The sequence below is a fragment of the Alligator mississippiensis genome, chromosome 7, assembly GCF_030867095.1.
Source record: "Alligator mississippiensis isolate rAllMis1 chromosome 7, rAllMis1, whole genome shotgun sequence".
NCBI classification, from domain to species: domain Eukaryota; kingdom Metazoa; phylum Chordata; order Crocodylia; family Alligatoridae; genus Alligator; species Alligator mississippiensis.
Genome location: NC_081830.1, coordinates 21,804,339 through 21,823,735, shown reverse-complemented (window position 1 = coordinate 21,823,735; position 19,397 = coordinate 21,804,339). Strand labels below are relative to the sequence as shown.

Genomic DNA, 19,397 nt, shown 5'->3' with positions numbered 1-19,397 from the left:
GCCACTTGGGTGATGGTGGTGGATGTTTATAATGCACTGCTGCCCTCTGCTGTTTTGCACAAGCTATGACTCCAGGCATCTTCTCTGCATGCCTGGGACACCAAGCCCAAGTCCCACCTGTAACAGGTGGCACTAAAGATCTGAAGGAGTCAGCGGGTAAGTAATGTGCTGAGGCACTAGTACCAGCCCCCAGTGAGACAAACAGCACAGTGATGGTTTTGTAGCGCACAACTATTTTACTTTGTATTCCTTTTCTTTAAAAAAAAAAAAAATGAAAGAAAAAAAGAAGGTAAGCAAGTTAAACAAGGCCAAACTGAATGTTGTTTTGGTCTAGGGGAGATGTGGATGTAGTCACAGACTGACTCGAAAGGAAACTGCTCCAAATAAATACAAGTTGTTACCACATTTACTTTCTAAAGCGACGTGTTGATACTAACCAGAGATGGCTGACCTTCACGAGCGTGCTGAGACCCTGTGTCTGGGTCGGGGGCTGGGAAGTGGTTAGGACGTTTTCCCCTGGACTTGCACTGAGTAGCCCCAGGGACACTGGTGAGTTTAAATCTAGTGCTTCATCAAAGACCTGCTTACCAGCTGCTGCTCTGCACAAATTGTTGTCTTTCTGTCCTCTTTAGCTCAAAAAGGTAAGTTTCAAGTTTGCATGTTGCGCCACACTACCAACCAGCTTAAGGGACTCTAACTAAATGCCCCTGATTAGCCTGCGCCACTGAAGGCAGCAGCCCCATGGGATTTGACTCGAGCCCTGTAGCCCACTGAAATCCTCTGCAGCCAAGAGGAAAAAGGATTGCCTTCCTCTAAGCCCAGGGATCTCCACAAGGAGCAGAAGCTGGACAGGGTTAAGAGGACCCTGGTCACCTTGTCCTCGGCTGCAACGCTGCTGTCACAAGCCCGCTTTCAGCAACAGCAGGCACCTGTGCTTCAGCTTCCGCTCCTTGCATCTGGGACACGAGTGCTTGCCTGGCTCCTAGGCCCTTCTACCTACATGTCTCCTGCTTGCAAGGTACAAGTCTCTGTCCCTGCAGCCGCTCCCTTGGCCCAGACCAGCTGGCTGCAATCCTTTCCCTGTGCACAGGATGAGCACCAGCCTCTGGCAGTGAAAGGGGTTCAAGTTACTAAAAAAGGTTTGTTGGAATCTTGCCCTCAATTGCTGACCCCAGTGGTTCTTCCAGCATCTGGGTGGGACGCCAGCTATGCCCCTTGCACCTGCCAGGGCAACAGCTGTCAGTTGCTGGGTGCAGGTTCCTTCTTCTCTAAGCAGTTATTAGTCTGGAAGAGAGACAGAACATGCCAGCTTGGCCTTGGACCAGGGCAGGGGTCTCTATCATGGAGCCTAAACTCCTTCTGAGAATCTCCTAATGAACCCACCCAGCGTGTTACCAAGGGACCTGGGATGTCCTGGTACCTTCTCAATGATCCTCTGAATCTCCAGCTGCAGCGGGGCCAGGCGCTTCTTGTTCTCCTGCAGCAGGCGCTGGAAGTGAGCTTTCTGCCTCTCTGCTGCTCTTGCCTGCTCTTCTGCCTCTGTCAGGCGCTTCTGCAGCTCCTGCAGCTCAGACACTAGGGTTTTGTTGGTCGACTCTGTCGCTGAGAAGCGGACCTGCGTCTCTTCTGTGGGTAAAGACCAGGACACAATGTAGCATGCAGCCTGTGATCGGAGGAAATCAGTAGAACCCCTACCGCCCATCACAGCTCACCCAGCTTGACCTCCAGCGTATGGATCTTGCTTTCCAGGTACAGCCGGCCGCTCTCAGTCTGCTCTGCCTTCTCCAGCAGCTTCCCCACGTTAAGCACTGTTCCATTATGGGAGACAAGGTCTCCATGCTCCACCACTGCCTTGGGCTGGGCAGGAACCCCAGCTGAGGCTGTGGAAGGGGGCAGCAGAAAGAGATTTCCTGAAAGGAGAAAAACCAGCATCAGCCCTCCCCCCTGCACTGGTCTTGGAGTACAATTACCTTCCCCTCTAAGCTCCACATCTACCCAAGAGCTCCTCCTCTGGCAGCTGGTCAATAGTGCCAGGGTCCAGGCCTTCCTGCCGGCTGTAGTGGAGGTTTCGGTATTGGCACACATACTGGGTCACCACCCGGCTCACGAGGCGCTTGACCTGCCATAGGAATGTAGAGATGAAGCTGCTGCCCAGCTAGGGCCTGGGCCCTAAGAAGCTGTCCAGCCCTGGCCCTCACCTGCTCCTTGCAGAGGTGCAGCCCCAGCGTCAGCAGGATCTTCTCCAGGTCCCGTCGGTGCAGGTAGCCACAGAAGTTGAGGTCAAAGTAGACAAAGGCCAGGAGGGCATCAAGGGGCAGCACAGCACTTGGATCCAGCTCCTTGGGCTAAGCACATGGAGGGGAGGGGCAAGTTACTCCTTGAGTTGGGGAGTTGAGGCTCAATCACTACCCAGCTCGAGGGCTGGCCACTGACCGCATCATGGAACGAGGAGAACTCCATGTCAGACTGGTTAGACGCGTTGGATCTCACTTCAGAGTCATCCAGCTTGGCACCTGCAGGGAGAACATGAGTTGGCTGAGATACCTAGACTTGCTAAGGTGGCTAAGCGATGGCTGTGCGGGTCTGGCTACATACCAAAGTCCTCTTCCTCATCCTCCCGGAGCAGCAGCAGGTCATCCTCCAGGCTCAGCATGCACAGCTCATCAGTGGAGTCCCTGGGCTCTGTTTTGCATTCACCTTTGACCCTCTCATCCACTTTGGCCTCCTCGCTGCCTGCTGGCTGCTGACACTCCACCTCTGCATTCCCAGTGTGCTCCATCTGTGGAGGCTGAGCACAAACACAGTCAGCCCTGGGGAAGCAGAAGCAGAGCTCATACCTGGAGACTGAAGGGCCTATGCCAGAAGTGGCTGCATTCCAAAGACCCACCTGTGCTGGCTCTTGGTCGCTGGCTGTTGCCCCCTCAACCGTAGGAGTCTCCTGGGCCTCTTCCTCCTTCAAGTCTTTCTCTTGGGCTTTCTCGAGGGGCTCAGCTGCTCTCTCTGGCTCCTGGTTCTTGGCCTCTGGCAGCTCCTTCTGTGGTAGGGTCAGCAGGGCCTTGTAGATCTTGTAGCCAAAATCCCGCTGCAGCATCTCCTGAAAGAGCTCGGCCACCACAGCCACCTGGGAGAGACAGAGGCAGGAAGCTGTGAGTATGGGGCTGCCTTCCCACAGTAGGAACACCTTGTCTTTCAGCACAGCTGTGCCAGGTACCTACCTCAAAGGAGAGCTTTTCCCTGCGCTGCCTGTACTCCAGCAGGGTGTGGAGTGACAGGTTGGAGCAGCTGGGTTGCCCACCCTTTGTGCTTGGGTGGGCTATGATGGCAGGTTCGAGTGGGGGTGTGGGGGCTTCCAGCTCTGGCTCAGGTTCTGGATCCTGTGGTCCAGGTGTGGCAGCAGTAGCCTCCTCTGAGGCTACTGCTGCCAGTTCATTGGCCTCTGTGTGCTGCTCAGGGCTCTCCACTTCCTGTTGAAGGTAAGGATTAACTGACAGTAAGACTACTGCTTCCCTCTCCTGCCCTGCCTGCTCACCTTCCCCACTACAAGCTCCTGCACACCCTCACCATGTCTCCCTTCTCTGGGGAGGGGGGTGGCAGAGGGACTTTCTCAGCTTTCTGCTGACAGAGGGCCTCCCACTGCTCCAAGGACGGCATACAGCTCCACACATCAGGAAGGAACACCACCACCTTCTCCTGCTGTGCCGGCTCACCCTGGTGCAGGTACCGGAACTCAGCAAAACGGACCCTGCAGCCCCCCGGGGGAGGGAGGGGGGAGAGAACAGTCAAAACACTGTCAACCAGGTAAGAATAGCTGGGGAGGGTCCAGAAGCCCAAAGGGAGGTAATCCCATTGTGGACCAAAGGGGGCAAGACTGAAGACTTGTAATAAATGCCCATTCAGTTAAAAAAAAACCCAAGATTCTCTTAGCTGCGGAGCGCCCGAGTGGGACTGAAGGAAGGGGACTTGTTCCTATCGCTGCTGAGGCCAACCCATTGAACCGTACTGCTGACAACTCTATAGAAACCACAGACTCTATAGCAAACCAGACTCTATAGAGGATATCTCTGCAAACCACATAAACTCCCACAGTAGACTTTGCAAACCATACAAACCATAAACTCAACAGAGAGACTCCCATCAAACCATGGCCTCTATAGAGAGGAGACTCCCACAGTAGATGCAAACCACATCGACTTTATAGAGAGACTCCCACAGTAGACTCTATAGAGGATATAGACAGACTCCCCCAGTAGACTCTGCAAACTATAGAGGACATGCAAACCACAGACTCTATAAAGATATTATAGACATGTTAGACTCTAGACTCTGCTCTGCAAACCACAGACTCTATAGAGATATAGAGACTCCCACAGTAGACTCTACAAACCACAGGACTCTGGACTCCCATAGCAGACTCCCATAGCAAACTGCAAACCACATAGACTCGCATAGTACAGACCTCTGCAAAGTTCTACTCACCACTTGGTGCAGCTGCTCAGGTCCAGGCCCGTCTGGGCCTTGGTGCAGCGTATTGCTGTGCGAACCAGAACCATGGGGTCAGCATCAGGGTCTGACCCATCCATAGATGGCACCCACTCCCCTCCTATCAGCACAGCTTCATCCTCCTTCTTCCCAAGCAGAAACTAACAGTAAAAATGCTTTGAGTCAGGCAGGTGCCAGCAAGACATAAACCTCCAAGGCCACCTCAAGTCCCAGCAATATCAGCCTCACCTTGATTAACTTTGTGGGGTGCTCTGGGGTCTCCCTCTGCCCCCCAGGATCTTCAATATACAACAGGCAGTGGCGGTAGAACTCCTCCAGCCCAGGGGAGGACAACAGCATCACCTAAGCAGACAGCAGCATGGTCAGCCTTGCAGAGATCCTTGCCCCCACTACAAGCAGAGTCCACTACTCCTGCACCACTTCACCTTGGCAGCAAATGCAGCATCCGCCTCCTCCAGTGTCACCTCTTGCCCTATGTCCTCCTCTCCTTCTGTCAGCTCCTCCGGCTCTGCTACCTGGATGCGGCTGGGATGCCTTAGAGGAAGTGGCCTTGTGAGAGGGAACGTGTCTGGCCAGCATATGCGCAGGTCATAAAACTCCGGGGGCAGCTGGATGCTGCAATACCGTCGCAAGATCTCCATGGCATCGCAAAACGTGCTGGTGCAAGCCAAGAGAACACAGGCATTAGCGCTCTCTCCCCCCCTGGCTTTGGCTCTGATGGTTGAAGGTTTTCCAGCTGGCTCTCACCTGTCCACAGCATAGCGGGCAAAGTGGACACGGTACTGCGGAGGATCATGGCGTGGCTTCTTCACCCCCCAAGGCTCACCTCCTTTCTGCTTCCGCTTTTTTGATTCAAACTCGTCCCTGCAAGAGATACCCATACATCAAACTGCATCTTCACTGCAGACTCAAAGCAGACTACAAGGGCAGTAATGCACCCATACCATCTGCCTGTGTCCTGCCTGATTTTAGGGCCCCGTGCAGGGTATCTTCCAACATGTCCCAAGTGTAGAGATGGAGACGACTGAAAGAGACTGATTGCTGGGGAAAGAAACAACCCAAACAGCCATCACTAGCCCCATTCCCCTACCACGTCCCACATCCTTCCCTCACTGCGTTGACTCTGGGTACTTACGCTTCTGGGGAAAGAGCGGGGGGATCCTGTGTGGCTGGAACAGCAGCTGGGGTTGGGCCCCCAGGATCCCTTGCTTCTGCCCCAAGGACGCCACATGCAGGAGGGGCGCGGGCGTCTTAAGCAGAGGCTACAGGATGAAGAAGGCACCCGGCTATCATCCAGAGGCAGCACCCAGCACCGCCAGCACCAGACGCTAGGCAATGCCCGAGCCCGGTACCTGGTTGGACAGCGTCTGCACTTTCAGGGCGTTCCAGGGCACAGCTTGGCTCGGGTTGTAGACCGCCTTCACCAGCACCTTCTCCCCGATCTGCGGGATCCGGCCCTTCACCGCGCTGAGCCGAAACACAGGACAACAAGGCTCCTCCATAACCACTTCCCCATCCCTGCATGCATCCCTCCTCCTGCCAGGTGCCACCCCTCCCTACCTCAGCTGGAAGAAAACCTCTTCATCCACCACCCCGAAGTAGTCGTGGAGGCTGGTGACGATGCCGGTGAAGACGCGCTGCTTCTCGCCCCCCTGCACAGCCAAAAAAGAGGGGAGCCAGTCAGTGCCCCAAAGCCCACCCCTGCCCCCTGCCCCGAGCGACCCACCTGCAGGTGCCGCGTGCTCTGGAGGAGGTCGGCGGCGGCCACGGGAGGGCTGAGCAGGCCCGGGGGCAGCCCCAGCAGGGAGGTGGCTGAGCTGCCTGTGGGGAAAGGAGCAGGATGAGTCCCCGGGGGCTGAAGCCACCCCCAACCCCCCGGCCCGGCCCGCACCTGGGAAGGCGCGAGCCCCCGGCAGGCCGCTGCTGCTGCCCGCTCGCGGCGGCTTCTGGCGCTGGAACTGGGCCATGGCGCGGCGCTGCGGGAGGAAGCAGAGCATTAACCCCGGCCGCCCCCATCCCCCTCCCTATAGCGCCCACGGGGGAGCGGCGGGGGCCGCGGGCAGAGCAGGACGCAGCGGAGCCCCCTCACCGCTAGACGAAGGGCAGCCGGAGCAGCCCCCTCCTCACCCCGCGAGGCGCCGCCCGACCGGAAGTGGCGGCCGGACCCAACGGGGTGACGGACCGGAAGCGGAAGCCGCCGAGCCCCGGGTTCGGACAAAGGGACCCGGAAGCGGGGCTGGCAGTAGTTCGGAGCACAAAGGGCAGCGCACCCCGGCGGAAGGAGAAGCGGGGGGGGGGGGGCGTGATACCCCGCTGGGTGACGTCATAGCGGGGGGGGTGCTCCTTTCCAGGCGCCCTGTCTTCGTGCGCACGCAATTCCCCCCCCCCCCGCCCCCCGGAGAGGGCAAAGGGGGGCAAGCGCCCCCCCCCCCCCAGTCTGACTGCCCCAGGGGACCCTGTAGCCTGCAGGGGGCTGGGCCGGGCAAGGGGCCCTCCCCCCAGGCTCTTGCACGAAGAGCAGGCAGGGCTCCCCCCCCCGGTGACACTTGGCCGTGGACAATTGCCCGCCCCCTGCTCCTCATACCCGTCTCTTCGGCCACAGGCAAAGTCTTCCTCCACGCCCGCAGCGGGGCAGAGGGCGGCAGCGGAGCAGCAGCGCAGCCCCGCACCCTGCTCGACTCGCTGGCTCTGCAGCACCCTCCCTCGTCCTCCCCGCCCACAGGGAAGCCCGTGCGGTTCCTCGCACCGATCCGGGACTGGAGCGGAGCCCAGCGGAGACTTTCCCCTTCGGCGCCAAACGCTTTCCTCGTGGGCGGACGGACGAAGCGCTGCCCGCGGCCGTCAAACCCCAGCCGCCCCCTTCCTTCCAGCACCCCCCTCCCCCTCCCCCTCCACACACACACACACACACGCTCCAGCCCGTGATGCAAAAAAGGCTTTGGTATTTTATTTTTCCTGGAGTGTCTTGTTCTTCCCACGTGCATGTAGCTCCGTGAGCTCATATAAATACATCGACATAAGTGGACGTGGACAAGAGGGCTGGTTCCAGGCAGAGAAGAGGTCACACGAGTTGGTCTATATTTTATACCATGCCGGGAGAGTTTCCCCTGCTGTCCAGATCCCAGCGCTGGGCTCACACTGGGGCCACACACACACAACCCTGCTCACCCCTCAGGAGGACAGCAGGTCATTTCTGGTGTGCGCATTGTTCCTCGAAGGCCCCCCAAGCGGTCTGCGCTCCACCTTAGTCCATAGTGAGATGCCCCATAGCTGAGGCAGCTGCCGGCCTGCCCGCAGTGCCTGGGGCACGGACCCAAACAAACGCAACCTGCAGCTGCAAACTGGGAGCAGCAAGATTTCAAAGCAACCTGCTGGCAGCAGAACCACACCAGGGAGGTGCAGGGGGAGTGGGCAGGAGGGGCCGAGCCAGCTTCCCAAGGACCTGCCTCCGGCGTGGTGCGTGCAGAGGAGTAGGGGAAGAGCCATAGTGGGGGTAGGAGCAGGCCCAGCTCTGCCCTTTGCCACGAGCCCAGAGTTTAGGCAAGGCAGAGTGCCTTGAACCCAACCCCAGTCCTTTCCCACCCCAGAGCCGGCAAGGCAGAGCCTGAGGAATCCCATCCAGGATTAGGGGGGAGACTGGGACACTTCGAGGAGTACACACAGCTCCCGCTGCTTGCAACAGGGCAGGCTTAGCCTCTGGCACTCCAGCACCAAGCCCAGAGGTGCTGCAGGCTCCAGGATGCTCAGCGCACAGACAGGGTCTTCGCTCGGTGCTTCTTCACACTCAGGCCCGGCAGGAAGGTCCTTGCAGGGTGGGGGACGTGTTTCTCCAGCGTGGCCTCCACTCTGCAAGGCAGAGGATATCAGGCGATGCCCCATACTACAGCAGATGCCAACGTGCCTCCATTCCCAGCCCCGCGCTGCTGCCCCCAAGGAAACCCACTGAGGCCCGCCCGTTGAGCCCTCTGCCCTCCTGCCTTCTCCCCCAGCTGCTCCTCTGTCCCAGCTGCTGTACCAGTCTCACAGCTCCTCAGAGCTGCCCGGCCCCAGGCTTCAGGCCTTGCTGCTTGCTGGTGGGGCTTGTACCAGGCGGTTAATAGCAAAGTCTTCCTCACGGGCAGGGAGAAAGGCAGGCAGCTCTGGGGACTAGCTAGGAGGGGAGGGGAGGGCAGAGCTGGGCCGGGGGTGCAACATGGAGCCGCAGCGTCCTCGGGCTGCGCAGTTGAGGCAGCATCTCCCCTGCAAAAACCCACAGCACAGCTGCCCTTGACCCACGGAGAGAGGATCCCACAGGCGCTGGCTCACCTGCAGCGTCGGCCCCCCACTGCCTCCTCACTGCCTCGTGGCGATTTCCGGGCGATCCTGGTGATCAGGACTTTGACTTTTCCCCACTGCGACAGGTTGCTCTGGGAGAGAAATAGTGAAGCAGTCAGAGGGCAGCAGCAAGGAGGCCAACTTCCCCGGCTCACAGCCCTTTGCATCCAAACTCACCTGGGCAGGCCCAGAGAGAAAGGGAACTCCAAGCCCCTGCTGGAGCTCAGGCCCATCCTGCTGGCCCCACACAGGTGGAAAAGGAGTGCCCAGCACCTTCCACCCACCCCGGTCACCCCTGCCGTCTCCTTGCACAGAGAGACATTTCATGGCCTGCCAAGCACAGGCTTGCCCCTAGCCCCCAACTCCCAGTGTTGCAGAGCACAGCACCTACCTGGGGCCTCATGCCCGGGGGGAGGGTGCAGGCCCCTCTGTCCGACTGATCCAGCAGGCTGGGCGAGCTGCAGGAGTGCCCAGCTGCCTTCCTGAAGGGAGCAGGGTCGTTCTCTGCAAGAGAGGAACCGGAGTGGGCACCAGCTATCTCGCTGGGGGTGACACCAACCAGCAGGGAGCGCTGGGTCCCAGGGGCTGCACCCACGCACCCCTGCTCCCAGGATCACAGCCTGCCTTAACGCTCAGAGAAAGACTTGGGAAAGACTCAGGTCTCGTTTGAGAGACTGCTTCCAAATCCTGCTTGGGCTCTGCAAGGAGGGGTGCACAAGACAGCCCCAGGCTGGGGGCTGGAAGCAGCGACTGTCTGCTCCCAGTCCAACAGATATTGCTCTAGACAGCACAGAAGAGGGGCCAGTGCAGAAGGGGAGACCTTACACCGCACTGCTCCCCTCTGGGTTTGCACAGGGAGACCTTCTCCCCACATCCCCGCCCTGTTGCCACAAGGGCCTGGCCACTGCCACTGCCTACCTGTGCTCCTGCTCAGGTCCCACAGTGTCCCCGTGTCTGAAGATGAACGTGCCCGGAAGGGATGGGGCCTCCAGGGCGCCAGGGACACGTCCTCCTCCTGCATCTCCAGCTCCAGCCCGCTCCCTGGCGCTGGGTCTGACATTGGTGCCTGCTCCTCTGGGGCTCTGCAAGGCCCCTCCACCAAGCTCATTATCTGCCGGGAGAAGAGATGCAGAGCATGAGACAAGCTCATCCAAGGGAAGTCTGAGCCAGGGAGTCCCTGAGCCCCAGGAAGGCCCCCGCACACCCCAGGGAGGAGGCAGACCCTGGAGCACAGCAAACCCAGGGCATCTGAGGCTGGAAGGAGTCACAGCATGCCAAGGAAACACCAAGCAGCCAAGAAACCACCCCAGCGCCACTCCCCTCCCAGGGCATCCCAGCAGCAGGGGGACACCAGCCAAACAGGCAGGGACATTTCTCCCTCCTCCCTCCACGCGGAAGTTACTAAACCCAGAGGGAGCAGGAGGCACCGATCTTGTGGCCCCTGCTGCCAACACAGGGGACCAAGGCACTGAACTCCCTGCCCAGGACTGGCCCTGGCTGACTCCCCTCCCTCCAGTGCAACCGGCATCCTTACGTGCTTGGGCTCCTGGCTCCGGAGCCGGCTCTCCATCACTGCCTGCTGCTGCTGGAGCCGCAGATTGGCCTTCTGCAGCTGGGCGATCCTCTCCAGCATCTGGCACACGTGCTCCAGGTAGCGCAGCCCCTGCCCTGGCAGGGTTAGACCGGGGTCCCTGGGCCCCTGGGGGATGAGACAATGGAGGGCATCACACACAGGCATGAGCTCCCAGTCACACACCACGCAGCAGCAGCTGCCTGCAGCCAGCTCCTCTTGCCCCCGTCTTTGCTCTGGACACACCACGCAGGGCCCCTGGCCTTAATGGGGCAGTAGCCGAGGGGAGCAGCTCCTGGGAGCCAGGAGTTGGGAGACCACTGTGTGGGGAACGCATTGCCGTTTCTCCTGCCCATCACCCACCCAGCTTCCTCTGCCTCCCCTGCTGCCCCTGGAGCAAAGCAAGGCACACAGCAGGGGGTTAAGGGGCTTACAATCAGATTAGCAAACTAGGACATTCCCCAATTAGGCTTCCAGAAGCCTGACCCTGTTCTGCCCCTCACCCAGGCAGAGCGTGGGGCAGAGGAGGGAGCCAGGACCAGCCGTGTGGGGGGAAGGGAGCCGTAAGGATGTCCGGCTCAGGGTCCCACCCCAGCTGCGCTGTCAGCTCCATCGTTCCAGCACTGGCAGAGAAACGCAGGATCCTGCCACTCCCCAGCCAGGACCAGGAAGCAGCCCTGCACGGCGCACGCTCATGGGCTGGGGGCCAAGCCCCCACCCACAGCACTCCTTCCCGGGCACCCATCTGCACAGGCTGCAGGCCACATGGCTGCTCACAGCACAAAGCTCTGCCCTGTCTGCTCTGGGGGCAGGAGATGCCTTTCTCTGCACCCACAGAGAAACCTTCCCCTGCTCTCCCAAACTCCCAGCCCTCTGCTCCCACACAGCCTGCCTCCAATGGTGGAGTCTCACCAAGGGGCCAGAGCTGAGGTGACAGGGGCCAGGCCCCCGGGGTCTCTCCTATAGCAGCGAGGCATGTGGCTTTTGCTCCTTGCACCTCCATCCTCTTCCCTACAACTGCCTCTCAGGCCCCCCACGATGGCACCTGCTAGGCCCCCATGGGAGGACACTGCCCTGCACTACCATCACCTGTCCCAGTCCCACTTCCGTGCATGCTGGGGAGGTGGGGATGCTGGCCTTTCCCATCCCACTCAGCCGCATACTCCCCACCCACTTACAAAGAAGTCTAGCCCCGGCACTCACCTCCGTCCAGTCCCCACAGGGCTCAGGACTCCCTGCCTCGGGGCTCTGGTGGCCGGAGGGGGCTTGCCTGTGCTCCTCCACAGTCCCTGCAATGACACCCTGGCTGCCGGGCTGCTGCGAGCCATACGGCTCTGCACCCTCCTGGCTCCGTTTGCTCCTGCTGAGCTGTCGGGCAGAGCGCCCGGCCATGCGGTGCTTCCTGGACCGCTGCAGCACCTGAGCCAGCTTCACGCTGGCTGACAGGCTGTGCTGGCAGTCCCGCTCCTGGAGGGTGTCCGGCTGCCCCAGGCCCGCTGCCCCAGAGCGGCTCTCCTCAGCGTTGCTGCCTGCCGGGTCGTCAGTGCAGGGCTGGAAGCCGTCAAGGCCGTCCAAGGAGAAGCTGCTCTCAGAGCCGAGCGGGGTAGAGGGCGAGTGTTCGTTGCTGGCCATCTCTACCCCAGAGTCCTCCGACTCTGACTTCAGGAGCTTCCCGCTCTTGGGAAAGAAGCCCAGAGAGGCAGAAAGGCCCTGCACAGGCCCGGGCTCTGTTGGCGACTCGGCCCGATCCCAGGGATCCTGCTCGCCACTCATCTCGCTGCCTGGCCGCGCCCCAGCAGGGGAGTCCCGGGTCTCCTGCAGCTTGCGGTACACGCTGGCAGAGGTCAGCACCACGCAGCCCTCCATGGGCCCCCCAACATGATCTGCAAGGCAGGAAGAGAGAGACACAGGTCAAAGCCAGGCTCTCTTTAGGGCCAGCTTCTCCCCTCTGCTTATTCCAGCGCGGTACCTGCTAAGCAGGTCACTCCTCCTTCTGCCTCCACCTCCGCGGCAGCCACCTCCCAGCCCTGCGTCAGCCCCTGGCCCGGCTCCAGCCCAGCCCAGCCCACACAACCAGGCCCCTGGAGAGCTCCAGGAGAACCAGCGGCCCAGTAGACACTGGGGGGTTTCGGGGAAAGCAAGGCTGCGGGAATGGGTGGGGAAGAGCACTGGACCCAGGGTGCTCCTCTGGGGAGCTGGGGCCATCCCTCACCACCTGCCCTGACCTCCCTCATCCTTTTGCATGATGTCCATCACCCGTTCTAACCAGCGCCAGGAGATGGGCCCTGCCACCTTCCCGTGCACCATGACCCCGTCCCAACCCGCAGCCCCCACACACGTAACTCGAGGACACCTTCTTCCCAGCTGCCAGCAATCCCAGCCCTGCGCTCCCTGCAAACACCCCAGGCCTGCTCCATGCCTGGGCACGGGATCCCCAGCTCTGACCTATGGCTGCTGGGCAAGGAAGGGGGAGTCACCAGGCATCATTCAGCCTCTTGCCCCTTCCTCCTCAAGGTTCCCCACCCAGAGAGGACCCACTGCCCCAGGGGGCTGAGAGCTCACCCCACAAGCCTACAGAGCAGTGAGCATCCCCCCAAGGTTCCTGGAAGCATGTCCCCAGACCAGCCCAGATCTCATGGCCCACATTGCCAAGACGTTCTTCCACACCCCCTGGCAGCGGGCCCAGACCACATTCCTCAGTGCTGACCTGGCCACGGCTCCGCTGAAACTGCCGCTCTCACCACGTCACTGTAGGAGCAGGCATGGATCCATCCACAGGCAGGCTTCCCTTCTATAGCCCCAGTGCCCAGATTACATGTATCCTTCCACCCCTGCCGCAGGGCACCCAGGGTCCAAGCCACATCACTTGAGCATCCCTCCATGAGGAATGCCTGCTGCAACTGGGAAACCCTCCTCCCGCGGCTCTCAAATACCCACTGATGGAGAAGTCAGCACTGCCCAAAGCAACCTGCTCCCAGCTTAGCCAGGGGGTAGGGAGGCAAAACTGGGCTTGATCACAGCCAGCTCTCCCGGGTAGCATCAAAGCCTCAGCACCCAGCAGCTGCAGAGACAACATGACTCCTGCATCCCTGCTCTGTGCAGGGAGCTGCATGGCACTCCCAGCACAGACCCTTGCTGCTAGTCGCAGTGGGGAGAGTGCATGGACTGCAAATCTGAGCATGTGGTCCCCTTCCTGGCCTGGGCTTGCCCTAGACTCCGCACACCGGATGGGACTAGTCCTGCACTGGTCTGGGCAGCTGGAAGCATGGCCTGGGGAGGGCCCTGCAGGGAGAGAACTGGGTCAACTGCATGTCTGTGCAAGGCTGGAATCCATTTGCCATCGCCATGCAATTGGAGACATAATAGCACCCAGCAGACCCAGCAGGACTCTCTCACCTTCCCTCCTCTTCCACCCTGAAGCCCAGCCCTGTCCCCACGTGAAAGTATGTCAGGAGGTCAAGGGAGGAGCCTTGCAAACAGATGCCTCGCACAGGATAGAGGAGTTTGCTTCCCTATCCTGCCCGGACTGAGCCTCCAGTACTGGCAGCTGCAGGGGGAGGAGGAAGCCCGCTGGATGGGAAACAGCCTCTCCTCTGCCAGTCACATCCGTCTGCCTGGCTATGACACAGCCCCCCCCCCCTCCATCCCTGAACCAATAAAGTTTAAGGGATAAGAGTATAAGAGTAGCTGTGGTCAGGCTGTTAGGGACAGTGACCAGCCACAGATCCCACGCTCAAATGCCAATTTATTTCAGGCAGGACTTTCTTTACCCAGGCCTGGCAGATAGGTTTCAGCACGCACAACTCCCTCATTCCCACAGCACCAGTTCCTGGAGGCAGGGCCGTGGGCCCCATAATTCGGGGTTTGCATCCCATCCCATCCCAGCCACCCCTTCCTGTACTTAACTTGCACGCCGCTGCCACGGCTCACAGATGAGCAGCCCCCTGCACCTCATGGTGCAGCTCCAACAGTCCCGACTGCCCCCCAGCCCACTGGAAGGAGGCACCTGCAGACGCTGCCCAAAGCTTTCCTCACTTGCTCCATGCTCCAGTGGCCCCTCTCTCTCAGGAATCAGAGAGACTCCAGTGCTCGGTTTTCCTGCGAGCCTCGCAAAGCTTCCACCTGCATCTTCAAGGGACTACATACCTTGAACAAAGCACTCTTCAGTCGCTTGCCTAAGGTCATGCAGCAGCTCTTTTAAGTCCCCGGCTCTCATCTCATGCTCAGCTCAGGACACGGCCCTGTCTTGTCTCACCCTCCAGCCACCAGTGACGCATCCAGCCTCCCTCCTCCAAATGCAAACCACATGGGACCCAGTGCTCATTTGCACCTGTTGATTCATCCCCTGTGCAATAACGACTCTTGGGCAAGACCTCCCCATATCTCCAACCAGCACATGAAACTAGGAGGCTGGGACTGGCAAAGCTATGACGCAGCCAGGCCTGCAGCCCTCCCTGCTTCCTTTCAACAGTTTGGCAACAGACACCGGGACACGGGGCAGGAATATTCGCATTCCTGCACGAGTGTCAGAGATGCCGGGAGCGCTCCAGCCGGAGGGGGGCTTTCAACTCCACCTTCGGTGTCAATGAGGGCGCAATGCGCACACACACAGGAGGCAGATTGACTAGGAGATTGGAGGGAAGAGATTGCACCAGAGACAAAGAGGCTCCAGCCAGCCCTATCCCCAGGACTGGCACACCCCGAACCTCCAAATGAATACCATGCTCAGAGATGCTGCAAACCAAAAGCCCCCTCCTTACTCCACAGCAGATGAGGATCTTCGGGCAAATCTTTTATCAGACCAACTCAAACAGCTAGGAAAACTCTTCTTTGCAAGCTCTCGGGCACAAACGCCCTTCGGCAGGCCGAGGAAGCCTTGGCAGATGCTCCTCTGTCCGACAAGGGGCGTGCGCGCCCGACAGCTTGCGAGGAAGGATCTCCCCAACTAGCTGAGTTGCTCCGATAAAAGAGATCGGACTCAACGTGCGGCTACAGCCCGCACCCCTTAACTCCCCGGAAGCATGCTCCAGCGTTTTGCCCGGCAGAAAAGGCACCCTCCAGAGTAGCAGCATGGGGGGGGGGGGGGCTTTCCAGACGCGAGTCCCAGGCGCTGCTTTGCCGCCCGCCCGCTGCCAGCTGTGCGCCGGCCCGCACTCACCGCGCCGCTCCACCGCGAAGACCCGCCGGCGCCGCAGCATCGTCCCGCCCGGCCCCGCTGTGTGCGGGAGGGGTCTGTCTGCCCGGCCGCTCCTCCCAGCGCAGCCGCCCCTGCCCCTGCCCCTGCGGGGGGAAACTGAGGCACTAAGCCCTGCCCGGCGGCGGGGCGGGGCGGGGCGGGGCGCGGCGCAGCCCCCATCCCGCACGTGCGGCCGGGCACGCAGCCCGCGGGCCGGGGAGGGAGGGTCCCAGCTGCATCCATCCATCCATCCATCCATCCGCCTCCTGGCTCGTGCCAACCGTGCACGCAGCCAGGGCAGTGCCAAGCAGAAGACAAGTCTCACATCGCACCCGCAGCAAGGGGGCCGCTGTTGCCGGTTCCTCTGGTGGGAAGGATGGGAGATGGGGCTGGTAGGAGGCGTGCGGATGGGACCCCCCCCCCCCAACACACACCTCCCTCAGCTCCCGGCTTGTGGCACCAGGCCCCGAGGGCTGGGGGAAGATGCCACCGCTCAGCCAACGCCAGGAGGGAGCACGGATGGGTGGGCAGAGGGCCCCTGTGCCCCGTCGATGCCATGGCTGTGCTATGAAGCCGTCACGCTTGCCCCCCTTTCTCCAGTGCACATCCACCAGCCCCAGCTGGGAACAGGAGGCATCCAGCTGTGCACCCCTGCATGCAGGCCAGAGGTGCAGTACAGCTGCCTGCCCCTTCACAGTGCTGGGCAAGGACGGGCCAGCTCCTGGCTCCCTTTGCAAGGCTCCATGTAGGGGTGAGTCTGTTCCCTGGAGTGCAAAGCCAGTCCCTCCCTAGCCCAGGTCCGGAGGTAACCGTGCCAGGCAGGGGCCAGCCCCCGTCACAGCTCCACGGACTCCCCCTCAGATAGAAACAGGCCTTTAACACTGCCTGGGTCCTCCCAGTGCTGGACATGGGGCCACACACTGCACCCTCCCAATGCCCCTGGGAAAAGCAGGAGTAGGAGGGCTGCTGCCCGGGGAAGCTCTGCCCAAGCCCCCAGCTCTGCTCTGTCCCTTCAGGCAGAAAGGAGACAGATAAGGGAGATAAGGGGAGGCAGGCAGACGTGCTGGAATCCACCTGCCCTCCTCCTCTGGCGGCTGCTGACAAGCAGCAGTTGGGTCTGGTAGGGCTAAGGTGGGGACAGGCAAGCACGTCTGCCAAAGGGACAATGTCACCCCCAGAGCCATGGAGACACCAACACCCTTCCCCTTCCCTCTGCAAGACGGCACACAGTAGGGGAACGCTGATCACAGCAGCAAAGGGGGGACAGAGCCCAGGGATCCCAACTTCCATGCAGACCTTAGGTGGGTCTCACAGGACAGGGGCACAGAGGCCGTCCCCAGCTCCCCTCCATGTCGATGCAACTACAGCAGCACCCTCTGCTCTTCTTGGCCTGCCCAGGGCAAAAGGAAGGCTCCCCTCCCTCCCCGCACTGGCCAAGGGGTAGAAAACATCCTGCTGGGAAGATGCCAGGACTGGAGCCCCAAGGGGCTGTGGTCAATCTGCTCCAGCCCCCCTGAACCTCCCCTCTGGACTGAGGCAGGGGGCTGTGCTCAAATCAGCCTGGCAGGAGGCCTGGGGGAGCAGGATGCTGCCTGAGATAAGCAGCTAATCCCCGATACTACTTTGTCCCCCTCTGTGCAAACAGCACCAGGGTGGGGAGCTGCAGATAAGCCCTGTGGCCCTGGGGGGGAATAAAGGCCTCCACTAACAGCTCACAATAAACTGCTGACACGTCCCATTAACACCTCCTGGCAGAGAACAAGGGGGCAGGGAGCAGTCTGCCCTCCCTGCCAAGACAATCATTACCCTAAAGGATTAGGGGAGCAGCAGTCCACCTGGCCCTTAGCTAAGCCCATGCACACACAGCATGCTGCCCTCCCCCAGCTGAGCTCCATCCCCCTCCCCGACACTGTGCCCTGGCCTGCACAGGCCCCAGCTCCAGCTGGCCACTGGGGTCAGGTACACAAAGGTCTGCATTGCAATGGGAGGCTGGGGGCTGCAGCCTGCATTCTGGATCCAGTGGGCATGGAGAGTTGCAGCAGCGAAGCTGTAATGCCTTGGCAGCTATCGTTCCCAAAGCTAGCCTGCTACAGCTACTCGGCATGCCTCCATGCCCCGCTCCACTTTGCCGTGCAGGGGTGGCGTCTTCCGAGGATCACAGGAACAGAACCCAGGAGTCCTGGCTCGCCACCTCCTTGGCCTTGCCGGCCCCTCCATACTAAGTGACGGCAGCACCTGTGAGAGATCCCTCCCCACCAGGACCAGAGAGAGACCCCCAGAGTCCCAGTCTCTGGCTCTGCTCTCAGAGCCATCAGGCAGCTGGGGAAAAGGGCAGGCTAGGCACTGCTGCTCACGATGACCCAGCTCCTGCAGCAGGCAGGGGCTTGGGCGCAATGGCTGGGTGCAGGGCCCTGCCCCTGAATGCGGAGAATGCGAGGGCGCATTCCAGAGCGGCCGTCACTGCGGCGACTCCAGCGCCGGAATGCGCCCAGGCACTGGGAGCGAGGCGGCACCGGGAACATTGCTCCCCGCCTCAGCACGGGGCTTTGTTTGCACAGCTCCAAGACCTGGACCACCCTGCCCCCCCATCTGGGGTTGGGTGACCCCCGCCAACCTCTCCGACCACGGCCCCCGCCCCCAGACATTCCAGCCCTGACCCCGAGGAAACGGGCAGGCATCTGGAGTAGCCAGAGACTTGCGTCGCCATCACCCCGCCCCGCACGATGGAAGCCGGGGACTCCTGGTTACTGCTCCCCACTACCTGCAAAGCATGGGGGTCTTGTGAAGGAGACAAGGTCGGTCCAAGCAGAGGGCAGCAAATGCAAGAAGGCACCACAAACCTGCTTTGCCCCCTGCTCCCAAGCTAGGCTGAACGCCCAGCCCAACACGCACGCTTACCCCACTTAAAAAGGGTGCTTGGAGCCAGACTTACCCTCTCCTACACTGCAGGGCAACGGGGTGCTGGAGGCAAGGCCGGCTAGGTCTGACTCAGGGCAGGAGTCTGTCTGGTGCTGGCTGAGCAGGCTCAACTGTCCCTCACGGATGCCAGGCAGAGGCGTGGATTCCTCCCGGACCTGGGCAGTGGCTTCCTCCTGCAGCTGCGAGGCACCGGTGATTGCAAAGGTTGCAGGAGGTGCTGGATACAAGGCCAAGGCAGTTGGGAGAGTCCTGGTGATTTGGGAGCTGGGCAGCAGCCCTGGGCAGCTAGCACCTCCAAGGGCTTCCTACACCGTGCAGAGCTGGGTTGTGCATCCCAGGACACTGCTCCTCTGCAGGTGGATGAGCTCCTGGGCAAGGACTTTAGTCCGAGCCCTGCAGCCCAGGGCTGGCTCTGCAGGGCTGCCTGCATGCTCAGCACCCCAGGCTCCTAGAGAGTATGCATCAGCTGGGCCTGTTCACCAGCACAGGAAAGCCCTAACCAGGCCAGCTGCAGCTCATCCCCAGGGAGGTTGATGCAACACAGCAACACCAGGGAGAGCCAGGTTGGCTCAGTGGCCTTTCCCTTCATGGTGGGCTAGAGCACAGACACCAGGGCCCAGCAAGGAAGGGTCAGAGGGTGGGGGACCACGCTTCCCCTCTGTACCCCCATCCCAGCTCCCGGCAGCAGCCTGACATCCAGCCCCTCCTTCGACTGTGCAGGGCCAGAGCCGCACGGGCTAGGAAGGGGCTGGTGCTGCTTTGCATAGCTGTCCATTAGGGGGCTGGTCACCATACCAGGGCAGGGACCAGGCCCTGTGGGTACCCCTACCCCCCAGCCATGCCCCATGCTAGAGAGACGCAGTTCAGCCCTGGAGATGCTGCAGGAAGTGCTGACCCAGGGCAGCCCCGCTCCACCCC

General features: G+C 60.9%; 2 protein-coding genes across 8 annotated transcripts; both read right to left on the bottom strand.

The window, feature by feature from the left end:
- Nucleotides 1–213: 213 nt before the first annotated feature.
- On the bottom strand, nt 214–7,358 carry CCAR2 (cell cycle and apoptosis regulator 2). Of its 5 annotated transcripts, none has more exons than XM_019482469.1 (21): nt 7,247–7,358; nt 6,392–6,476; nt 6,227–6,321; nt 6,061–6,152; nt 5,853–5,967; nt 5,636–5,762; nt 5,445–5,541; nt 5,248–5,364; nt 4,926–5,157; nt 4,729–4,842; nt 4,477–4,640; nt 3,562–3,742; nt 3,216–3,464; nt 2,888–3,121; nt 2,596–2,788; nt 2,434–2,513; nt 2,199–2,345; nt 1,996–2,119; nt 1,713–1,910; nt 1,421–1,626; nt 214–1,284 (listed from the first exon to the last, which is right to left on the bottom strand). In XM_019482469.1, exons 2-21 carry the CDS (start codon nt 6,465–6,467, stop codon nt 1,240–1,242), a joined length of 2,886 nt encoding a protein of 961 aa, XP_019338014.1. In that variant the 5' UTR covers nt 6,468–6,476; nt 7,247–7,358; the 3' UTR covers nt 214–1,239. The 5 variants fall into 5 exon arrangements, with proteins under 5 accessions (XP_019338014.1, XP_014461910.1, XP_019338013.2 ...); XM_014606424.3 differs by lacking the exon at nt 7,247–7,358 and adding an exon at nt 7,085–7,169; XM_019482468.2 differs by lacking the exon at nt 7,247–7,358 and adding an exon at nt 6,590–6,707.
- A 67-nt stretch (nt 7,359–7,425) lies between these two features.
- Nucleotides 7,426–19,224, bottom strand: C7H8orf58 (chromosome 7 C8orf58 homolog). 3 transcript variants are annotated; one of them, XM_019482473.2, is made up of 7 exons: nt 18,493–19,224; nt 11,588–12,267; nt 10,349–10,513; nt 9,733–9,925; nt 9,206–9,318; nt 8,806–8,906; nt 7,426–8,346 (listed from the first exon to the last, which is right to left on the bottom strand). In XM_019482473.2, exons 2-7 carry the CDS (start codon nt 12,248–12,250, stop codon nt 8,244–8,246), a joined length of 1,338 nt encoding a protein of 445 aa, XP_019338018.1. In that variant the 5' UTR covers nt 12,251–12,267; nt 18,493–19,224; the 3' UTR covers nt 7,426–8,243. The 3 variants fall into 3 exon arrangements, with proteins under 3 accessions (XP_019338018.1, XP_019338017.1, XP_019338016.1); XM_019482472.2 differs by lacking the exon at nt 18,493–19,224 and adding an exon at nt 15,543–15,689; XM_019482471.2 differs by lacking the exon at nt 18,493–19,224 and adding an exon at nt 14,531–15,443.
- Nucleotides 19,225–19,397: the final 173 nt, after the last annotated feature.

Coding starts and splice junctions, on each gene's coding strand:
- C7H8orf58 (XM_019482471.2), bottom strand. CDS start 14,600: ATGAGAGCCGGGGACTTAAAAGAGCTGCTGCATGACCTTAGGCAAGCG. Junction 10,514..11,587: donor CCTGTGGGGACTGGACGGAG/GTGAGTGCCGGG, acceptor CTCATCCCCCAG/GGGCCCAGGGACCCCGGTCT. Junction 9,319..9,732: donor GGACCTGAGCAGGAGCACAG/GTAGGCAGTGGC, acceptor CCTCTCTTGCAG/AGAACGACCCTGCTCCCTTC.
- CCAR2 (XM_059730723.1), bottom strand. CDS start 6,827: ATGACGTCACCCAGCGGGGTATCACGCCCCCCCCCCCCCGCTTCTCCT. Junction 4,641..4,728: donor ACCCCACAAAGTTAATCAAG/GTGAGGCTGATA, acceptor TTTTACTGTTAG/TTTCTGCTTGGGAAGAAGGA. Junction 3,122..3,215: donor GGGAAAAGCTCTCCTTTGAG/GTAGGTACCTGG, acceptor TGTCTCTCCCAG/GTGGCTGTGGTGGCCGAGCT.